This window comes from Vigna unguiculata, chromosome 3, assembly GCF_037176805.1.
Source record: "Vigna unguiculata cultivar grain cowpea cultivar isolate G323 ecotype 2 chromosome 3, ASM3717680v1, whole genome shotgun sequence".
In the NCBI taxonomy this organism is placed as follows: Eukaryota; Viridiplantae; Streptophyta; class Magnoliopsida; order Fabales; family Fabaceae; genus Vigna; species Vigna unguiculata.
The window spans coordinates 19,983,473-19,994,058 of NC_140794.1; the positions used below are offsets into that span (position 1 = coordinate 19,983,473).

At 34.7% G+C, this 10,586-nt stretch overlaps 1 protein-coding gene across 3 annotated transcripts; it reads left to right on the forward strand.

The window, feature by feature from the left end:
* The first annotated feature begins 711 nt into the window (after positions 1 to 711).
* Positions 712 to 5,505, forward strand: LOC114177849 (U-box domain-containing protein 6-like). Of its 3 annotated transcripts, none has more exons than XM_085671471.1 (6): positions 712 to 1,021; positions 1,584 to 1,691; positions 2,155 to 2,340; positions 2,500 to 2,607; positions 2,928 to 4,081; positions 4,372 to 5,505. In XM_085671471.1, the coding sequence occupies exons 2-6, from the start codon at positions 1,641 to 1,643 to the stop codon at positions 5,156 to 5,158; spliced, it is 2,286 nt and encodes a 761-aa protein (XP_085527597.1). In that variant the 5' UTR covers positions 712 to 1,021; positions 1,584 to 1,640; the 3' UTR covers positions 5,159 to 5,505. The 3 variants fall into 3 exon arrangements, with proteins under 3 accessions (XP_085527597.1, XP_027919227.2, XP_027919228.2); XM_028063426.2 differs by having other exon boundaries at positions 715 to 1,021; positions 2,922 to 4,081; XM_028063427.2 differs by having other exon boundaries at positions 715 to 1,010; positions 2,922 to 4,081.
* Positions 5,506 to 10,586: the final 5,081 nt, after the last annotated feature.

The following is a 10,586-nucleotide window of genomic DNA, read 5'->3' on the forward strand; positions in this document are numbered from 1 at the left end:
TTAATGAAAGCAATTTGTAACTTGCTCGAAAACGATTTAATATTATTTTTGTATTGGTACAGAAACATTTTTTTTTTCATAAACAGAAGTTTATTATTGAGAAAACTTAAATTGTACGCAGATATATTTATATGATAATAATTTTAAAGGAAAATTATTTTTTAAAAAAATATTTTTTAATAAATTTGACAAAATTTTCATAAATAAAATTAAAATAAATAATTTTTTTAATTTTTAATTAAAATAAAGTAATAAAATAGTACTCTTTTATTTAAATAGATAATTTATTTTTATTAATTTTTTTTGATAACTATCATTTTTCTTTAAAAAACAAAGATTTAATTAAGTTGTTGATAAAAAGAAAAATAATATTAAAATAATCCTGCAAGAGATTGATCCAATCAAACCAAAAGCATTCTTAGAAAACTAGATGTTAGAAGTAATCATGTCAAGAATATATTTGAATTTGAACATGCAAGTTAAAACGAATCCCTTGATTATTCAAACTCAAGAAAATAACAGAAGAAAAATCGGTTGTGGTAAAATGGTAATTACATAAAATTGTGACAATTCCGCTATGCGACAAAACAACGAGGTCTGTCGGCAACTGTGGGCCGGTGCTGAACCGGGAGATAAAAGCGGCGCAAAATCTAACTTCCCCCTTTCAAAACAAAACAAAACTCATTTCAAAACAAACAATAACTTCACACAAGCATGACACAAACCGAAACTAATCTCTGGAACGAATTAATTAACAATAATTGTTCATTTGTTCATCTTCAAACCTAAAAATAAAAAAACAAAAATAGAAATAGACAGTTCAGTTTTAATTCCCACTACACTCACAAACCAAAAGACAGTTCTCTTTCTCAGTGCTCTCTCACACTCACCCTCTCTCATTCCACCCCAATACCCTAATTTCAAAATTTTCAAAGCCTTTCTTCTTCCTCTTCTTCTTCTTCTATTTTTTAATGAAGTCTCCTTGTGATTTTTACTTGTGTTTCAGCTCGGTATGTTTCGGGTTTGTTCCAAAACCCTAGACCTATTCCTTATGTGCAGATTTTGCTTTACTTTTATTAATCTGCTTTGGTGAATGTTCTGGGTTGGTGAAACTGCTGTATACTTTGAATCGCTGTTCGGCTTCTGATGGATTATTACCAGTAGGCGTGTTCGGTGATGCTTGTGTTGTCTCGAAGGGTGTTTTGAAATTTTAGCGAAGTGTGCAATCTGTTATTTATTCTCCTGGTGTGTTATTCAGTTTGGGAGAGAAGTGTTGTGAATTTTTTTTCTTCTTATTTTGGGAAAATCAAGGGTATGGCAAGCGCAAGGCTATGCCTACTTTGGCTTGTTTTTTCTTGGTTTGCTGGTTTGATAGCCGTGGTTTGTTTGTTTTATCGCTGCATAAAGTGGAATAGTCATGCCTAAAATATCATGATATTTTGGATTGTATATTTTGAAGTATGGCGAGATGGAATTTGTTGTTTGCTGCTTCCTGATTCTTCAAAGTTTTCTGAACTTTGATTGTTAGCATCTGTTTGTTTGATTAGTTTTCTTTTTTTGCCTTCTCCTTTTTGGTTTTGCAGCTAAAATAGTTGAGATTATTTGGTACCTAAGCTATATCACGGACAATACTGTGAACGATGGATGTTGCTGAGGTTGAAGAAAATCTAGTTGCTGCAACTGATGCTAAGGTATTATTACATCTTTGATTATTTCAAATTCTTTTTGGGAATTTTAATGCTATTTGTTTAGTAGATTGACAATTTCTTTTACAGTGTATACAGTCTTTGTGCTGAGGTGTAATTAAATACTCAAACTTATTTTGTATTAGTTTCTTTATGCTCTTATTCAATTAGGTTGGAAACTGAAACCCGTTTCTTTATTGTTGTTTTCCAAGTTATTTTTATGTATTGAATTAATCAAAACAGTTGAATCTGTCTACCTTCAAAGGCATCGATTTTTTTTTTACCTGGTTATCGTAACTGCTATTTGAGATATATATTTTTTTTCATTTCTGGACAAATGAAAAGAAAACAGTAACGGACTGTTTAAATACTGCTTTCCTTGCTCTAGTCTTTTTCCCGTTGTTTTGTAATCTTTTATTTTATTTTCTGTAATGTATTCTGACCGTTATCTATCTGGTTTCTTGTGCAGTTACATGGACAAATGTGCAAGACTCTTTCTGTAATATATTGCAAAGTATTGTCTGTATTTCCTTCTTTAGAAGCTGCTAGGCCTAGGAGTAAATCTGGTATTCAGGCATTATGTTCATTGCATGTAGCCTTGGAGAAAGTAAAGAATGTTCTTCAGCACTGTTCAGAGTGTAGTAAACTTTACTTGGTACGACTTATTTCTTAGTTTTATTTGCTGATTATGTGTTTGAGTAGACAGTTTTTATTTTACCTTATCTCATGAAGCACTTATCTCTTGATGATGATGGCGGGTGAAATTAATGCACTTTTGTAAAATATCTTACGTATTGCATCAATTATGATGCAGGCTATAACTGCTGATTCCGTCCTCCTAAAATTTGAGAAGGCTAAATCTGCTCTTGAAGATAGTCTTAGACGAGTGGAAGAAATTGTTCCACTATCTATTGGGTGTCAGGTAATATTATTCAGCAACAGGTGGTACTTTTTACGCAGGATACGGTTAGTTAGTTTAGGTTCGTGATTCCATTATTATTATCTGGAGCCTCTTATTCTTACTGACTTCTGTTGTGATCATCTGAATGATAGTGGCCCTATTTTCATGTTTGATTTTGTTATTCCAAAATAATTGAATACACCTTGTTTTCATCTGAGTTTTGCTTTCTGTAGCACTGGCTTTCGTATATCTTCATGTGCAAATTTTTCTCTTTCTTGTTATCATTGCCAATGTTTAGCCTGGTCTGAGGTTTGACTGACTAATTTCCTGTTTAGGTTCAGGAGATTGTGCATGAGTTTGTGACAATAGAATTTGCACTTGACCCATCAGAAAAGCAAGTTGGCAATGATTTGATTGCATTGCTCCAACAGGGAAGAAAGTTTAATGATTCTAGTGACAGCAATGAGCTTGAATGTTTCCACCAGGCTGCTACTAGACTTGGAATTACATCTTCAAGAGCAGCTCTTGCCGAAAGAAGAGCTCTCAAGAAACTCCTAGAAAGGGCTCGGTCAGAGGAAGACAAGCGGAAGGAATCAATTATTGCATATCTCCTGCATCTTATGAGGAAATACTCCAAATTATTTAGAAGTGAGTTCTCAGATGACAATGATTCTCAGGGTTCTGCACCTTGTTCTCCCACTGTTCAGGGATGTATTGAGGACAGTGTTCCTGGTAGTCATTGTCAAGCCTTTGACAGACAACTTTCAAAATTCAGTTGCTTTAATTTTAAACCAAATAGTGGTAGGAAATCAGGGCAGATGCCTCTTCCACCTGAAGAGTTAAGGTGTCCTATATCTCTGCAACTTATGTATGATCCTGTTATCATTGCTTCTGGGCAAACATATGAAAGAGTTTGCATAGAGAAATGGTTCAGTGATGGGCACAACAACTGCCCAAAGACCCAGCAGGAACTTTCACATCTTTGTTTAACTCCTAATTACTGTGTTAAGGGCCTTGTTACTAGTTGGTGTGAACAAAATGGAGTTCCTATTCCTGAAGGCCCTCCTGAATCTCTTGACCTTAATTATTGGCAGTTATTATCAGAGTCTGAATCTACAAGTTCAAAAGCTGTAGATAGTGTCAGCTCTTGCAAGTTGAAGGGTGTTGAAGCACTTCCTTTGGAAGAGAGTGGTATCTCAGAGGAATCTGTTGAAAAGGGAACTGAAAGTGTGTCTGCACAAGAGGAAGATACAGAGCAGTATTTTAGCTTTCTCAAAGTTTTGACTGAGGGGAATAATTGGAGTAAGCAATGTCAAGTGGTAGAACAGTTAAGGTTGCTGCTGAGGGATGATGAGGAAGCCCGGATTTTTATGGGGGCTAATGGGTTTGTCGAAGCACTTTTGCACTTCTTGCAATCAGCTGTGCATGAAGGTAGTTTGATGGCTGTGGAAAGTGGAACAATGGCTCTCTTCAACCTGGCTGTGAATAATAACAGGTCTGCTTTATATTTCGAGTTTGTAGTCATAAATTAAAACTGATTTTCGTATTACAAAATCGAAACAGTTCTTTATATTTGAGATTCTTTATGTTGTGTTTTAGCCAAAGCCATTGATGATCAAACTGATTACTTTGCATAGTGCGAATAGATGTGAAAAATCGATCACTGCCCAGATTGAATTCATTTCTAGAACTCGATAACATACATAATTTCTTCAGAGATTAGACTGATTCTTTATTGGCTCACTGGACGCTATTAACTTGAAGTTGATCATTTTTTTTCAACAGAAATAAGGAAATTATGTTATCAGCTGGAGTGTTATCATTGTTGGAAGAGATGATTTCTAAAACTGGTTCTTATGGTTGTATTACCGCTCTTTATTTGAATCTCTCTTGCCTTGAAGAAGCCAAGCCAATGATTGGCATGAGTCAGGCTATCCAGTTCCTAATCCAGCTTCTCCAATCTGACTCTGATATTCAATGCAAGCAAGATGCTCTCCATGCTCTCTATAATCTTTCTTCTATGGCCTCTAACATTCAACACCTCCTTTCATCTGGCATCATTAGTGGCCTACAGTTCCTTCTTGAAGGCGACACTGATTGCTTGTGGACAGAGAGATGCATAGCGGTTTTGATAAATTTAGCTGCTTCTGAAGTTGGAAGGGAGGAAATTGTATCAACTCCCGGACTCATTAGTGCACTGGCTTCAATACTGGACACTGATGAGCTCTTGGAACAGGAGCAAGCAGTCACTTGTCTCCTAATTTTGTGCAATAGAAGTGAGGAGTGTTGTGACATGGTCTTGCAAGAAGGGGTTATACCAGCATTGGTTTCAATATCAGTGAATGGGACCCCAAGAGGCAGAGAAAAAGCTCAGAAACTGTTGATGCTGTTCCGAGAGCAGCGGCGGGACCATTCACCAGTTAAGACACATCAGTGCCCACCTGAAACTGTTGATTTGTCTATGCCTCCAGCTGAAATGAAACCGCTATGCAAGTCAATTTCAAGACGAAAGTCTGGGAGAGCTTTTAGCTTTTTCTGGAAAAGCAAGAGCTATTCTGTCTACCAGTGCTGAGGTTCCTTTGGTTGTTGTAAATCTGTGTTAGCATCTTTACTTTTTTGTGGCCGTGCCTTTATCCACCTCTACTTCCTGTTCCTATGGGTGCTGCTTGATTTTTGGTTCAAAGCGAAGAAGAGATGTACAGACCTTTGTAATTTATGGATTTTGTTTTCTTCTTTCGCTTTCCTTTGTAACATCAATGTTTCCAAGTGTTAGTTTCCTTATTTTTTAGGGTGGGGTGTTCTTAGGCTTACAAACTTGAAAATAACTGTGAGTTATGTGTTTAGGTGTTTCCTCGGTGAACAAAATCTACACAGAAAGATCTGTGTAGTCCCTACAGAAAATAAAGCAGGTTACGACTAGTAGTTAAGAGAGAGCAAGTTTTGTTAGAAGGCAACGGATGTCGCTTTAGCCATCAATTTCAGCTTTAAACAGTCGTGCGTCATCTTTGGTCCGTGTTTTTTGGTTGCTTTACCGCACCGCAATGCCCTCGATTTGTACTTTGTTTTGTGACCCACCAAATTTAATCCATCTTTTACGAGGAAAAGAAAAGACCATTACGGCATGGCGGCAACAGTTGATAACTATCATAGTTAAACTATAATTTATTTACAAAAAAAAAAGCGAAAATTTGCTTTTTTTCTTGTTAGAAAATCACGGTATTGCTGGAACCAAGGGAAGAACTGAAAACATAAGTTTGTCTTTTACATGTTGACGGCCTTACTTGTTTGCACGAAATTATTATGTCAACCTATCTACTATTTATTACCCCATTGAAACCGTAAAGAAGTGAGTGGTCTAAGTTGGTTTTTCCCAGCCATTTAATATCTGTTTGCACGCTTAAAATCAATTCCATGTGCTGTGAATTGGTACAATATTTAAAGTTAACATTCATTACAAAAATTAATTTGAACGTATATTTTAATTATATTTGACTAAATTTGGAGGAGATATAAACTAATGAAGTTCTGTGTGATCCCTGTGTAGTTATTTAATCGAGTAAATATGGAAACTTTAAATTATGTAATCACTTCCTAATTGCCACAATGTTACAAAACCTTGTTTACTAAGAGAGAGTGATAGAGGTTGAGTGAATGAAAATCTATTTTCTCATTGAATATGACTAGGGGTGGACATAAAATTAATTTTTCTTAATATGATTTACTTGTACTTGGATTCAATTCATTTAATATCTATTTTATTCAAAATTCAAACCATTTAAAAATCATTTTATTGGAGTTGGATTTTAATATGATTTACATTTTATATATTTTATGGATTGGAATCCATTCTCTAAATCCAAATTTTCAAATATGGATAATCAAAAAAATTCAATTCAAAATTTTAATCTAGATTTTTAGTTGGGTTAGGTTGAAAGTCAAGATGGACTAACCCAAATTTGGTCGTATTCGATTGAGTCGGTGCAGTCCAAATTTGGTTGTATTTGGTGGAGTCGACCTTACATGAAATTTGATCGTAATCACCTAGAGATTCATGGAATTACGTCCTAAACCACACCAAATGCATGTTTCATCCACCAAGCATAAAATTATCATGTATACCAACTCCATGCCAACATTCATAACCAACCATCCATTCATGTTCCATGCCAACATACTAAACTCATCAATTTCAGCCCATAAACCATTAAATACATGCAAAATCACTCATTTCATGCTTTAACATAGTAATCTAACTAAACATGTGACAATCATCCAAGAATAGAGGGGAAAACAGGACCTAAGTGTATTCTCGCCCAGTTCTCGCTCAGGCTGAAAGGCCTCGCTTAGGCGAGAGGGTTCTCTCGCTTAGGTGAGCTCCTTTCGCCTAGGCGAGAGCTCGAAAAGTGGAACAGTGATGCTGTCGCGTTCTCTCGCCTAAGCGAGACCTCCTCGCCTGAGCGAGATAACTTCTTGCTCACGCAAGCACCTGGGAGGGTTTCCTCCACTGTTCACGTAGGCCAACACACAGATTCATCCAGAGCAATGCACATTACATATTCATGTCATGTTAAACATCATACAATCACCATAAGCACGAAATAGAGTTGAAAAACAAGCAAAGTACATTAAGAACTTAAAACCCTAGCTTCCCTTACTTGAAAAAAGCTAGCCCAAAAGACTCTGACACCTAAGCCCACGAACATAACAGCTCCAAGAGTAGATTTATGAAGTGGGAACAACGACATAGAATGAAAAAGAGGTTACTACCGTGAACCTCTAACAGGAACCACGAAAACAAGCTGAAGAAGGAAGAGTATGGGCATAAGAACAAATTACATGGAATAGAGCAGGGGTTGAGCTAACTTGAAGAGAACTAGAGACCAAACCCTAGCAGAGAGTTGCTGTAGCTCTAAGAGGGGGAGGAGTGCTGGTTTGTTTATGAAAAACAGAAAAATGAGAGTGTTAGGACTGCTTTAGGAGGGTTTTGGGTACTCCATGGGTCAACCTTAGGTCTAATAGGTTGGGGCAACCCTTAAACATTGGGTATAATAATAATTGGGCCTTATAGTGCATGCCAAATGTAAGATTCAAGATACGCTCGAAACTTTTCCCTTAATTGTTTTAGTATTTGAGCTTAATTTTAAGGTGACAAATGTTGTTTTTGATGTCAACTTTGAAGGCCATCTCTCCCATTCTGAGGTTACATGTCGTTTAGCAACCTTTTTAATTTTGTTCTTTGCTTGTTAATTTTCATTGTTTTCATTGCCTTGACTTTCTTTTTTACGGCTCGTGAAAGGACACAATAAAATTTTTTGTCATTTGTGGGTATGTCACGATCTTAGGCATTGTCTTATTGTATTTATATATCAAAAGTCTTACATCTTCATACAATATCGGCTAATTAATTATTAGTATATAATGGCTTATTCTCAAGGATACTTTTTTTCAAACAAGTCTTCTTGGTAGCATTTGCTATTATGGAGCTACCATTTGACACAATAGGTGTACATACATGCAAATATGTTATGGCTGCTTTGTTGTTGCATGCCTTTATATTAGTGATAACAGCCTCAACAATAGGCATAACTAGGGGTGTAGCATGTCTGGGTTTGAAGGGAAACAAGCATGTCAACTAGTACAAAATTTGCAATGTTTATGATAAGTTTTGTAGACATGTTGGTGCCTCCGTAGCAGTGGCTTTGTTTGGAAGCATTTTGACAGTCTTGCTCATTTGGATTTTAGCTTACAACATTCATAGTCGAGTTCCCAAGTAGATGGAAAGAACATGGATTGTGCATTATGCACATTTATTCACATATTCATTTATAGTTGCATTGTTTATAAAGTTAGTGTGCTCAACAATTGTTAAGAGTGTGTATATGACCTGATGTGTTGCTTCAGTTGTGTTGATTATTTTGTAAATCAAAGTTACTTTAGTGTAATTATGTTATATCGACTTAATGAATGAAACAATTTAGTTTGCTAATTTTGTTAGTGTTATAATTTTTTATATATTTTAAATTATTATAAAAAATAAATTTTATTGAATTATGAAAGTATGGTTGCTTGTAAAAAATAATAAATAATTAAATAATAAAATTATGACATTTGATAATAAATTAATTTTTCTAAGAATTAATTATAATTATTATAATAGTGATAGTTAAAATGTCATAATATAATGATAATAATGTTAGTTATAAGTGTCGTTTTTTCCATTGAATTTGCATTCTAGTAAAAATATTACGTCCATTTTAATTGACATTATTTACCTCTTTGGACTGTCACTGTATACATGATATAAAATGGTAGTTGTTGTAGCAGTTCATTATAAACCGTCATATTATACTTTGAGACTACAAGATTTATGGTGTTTCTGGAAATCGCCACTTCAATAAATAACAATGGTTAAAAACGACACAAAATGCAAAAATAACCGTTGTTACGTACACATATTTTTTGTAGTGAGTGGATTCTCCTCGTTTGTGTACACAATTCATATTTCGATTTTATCCTTTACAATAATTGTTGTTAACTAACTTTCTAAAAGTAACAACTATTTTGAAATCCTTTGAATAAAACTATCAAAGGTTTCATTATTTTCTCTTTTTTACTTTTAATAATTTAGTATATTTCACTTATAAAATTGAAGTAATTAATATAACTTATATTGCTTTGTGCAGTTATAATGCAACACGTAAACTAAAAATAAAAAATACGTAAACTAAAATTATCTATGAAAATTTATTATATTAGATCAAACACATCTTTATACTATCATTTGTGGTGCACGACTGGTTTGCTCCCAGACCATGCCTCCTCAGGTGTTACAAGCTTCAATCTCTTTGTTGGTCATCAATTTAGGATGTAAACAACAGTGGTGTTTGTTTCACCCCGGTATTAAGATACCAGGTTGTCCTGCTGTCATCATTTCTACTAGTGGTTACCAAAAATAGAACCTTATTTAAATCAAATCCATCCTCATCTTGTACCAGGTTGACTTCTTCATCTTTCTTTACTTTGTTGTTGTTATTTCCTTGCCAACACTCATACGCATAGTGCCCAAATTTCTTAGTGTTGTAGCATTGGATTTTCTTCTTGTCAACGCCTTTCCTGCCATACTTTCATCTTCCTCTAAATTGGTTTCCACCACCTATCATTTCCATTATTTCCAGATCATTCTTGGGATATTGATTCTCCATTTTTGTCTCCATTTCTTCCTCCTTTGGATCTTCCTCTTCCTCTACCTCTCCAACCACTACAACCTCTATTGGTTTGTCCAATTTTGTCTTGTAAAGCCTGCTCTAACTTTTCATCGATCTTTCTCTCATTCATTATCTGTTCATGTGCTTCGAGAAATTTATCAATTCTTGAATAGTCAAAGCATCAAGATCCTTTGACTCTTCTATGGCAACCATGATATGGTCGAATCTTGAAGTTAATGTCCTCAATTTTGGAAAGAACTCACACACACTAGAAGAATATGCAATGTAACTCATTGTGGTATTTTTCATTGATGGAGAATGCGCTATTATATAGCCAATTACAAATCAAATAATAACAAATCAAACTAAATCTTTATCTAATCTAATCTTATCTAATACCCCATATTATCAAACTAAATCTTATATACTCTAACTAACTAAAATAACAACTAACTTAAATCTAATTCACCAAATATAAAATTTCCTATCACTATGCTAAATAAAAACAACCCTATAATCTAAAACATATTCTAAATACTATCTAACAAAATTAAAGATTATCTAACAAGATTAAAGATTATCCAATAAAACTCCCCCATAATCTTAAATCTTTTTCTTCTCTCGTCCCGAACAATCTTCTATCTCCATTGCCGGCTTGCTTTTCTCTTTAACCGACTTGATTTTCTCTTTGCCCGACTTGATCTTCTCTTTGATCGTCTTTATCTTCTCTTTGACTGACTTCATCTTAACCTTGGCTGACTTATCCTTTACTGGGTTCTTTATTGTCTTTGTGGC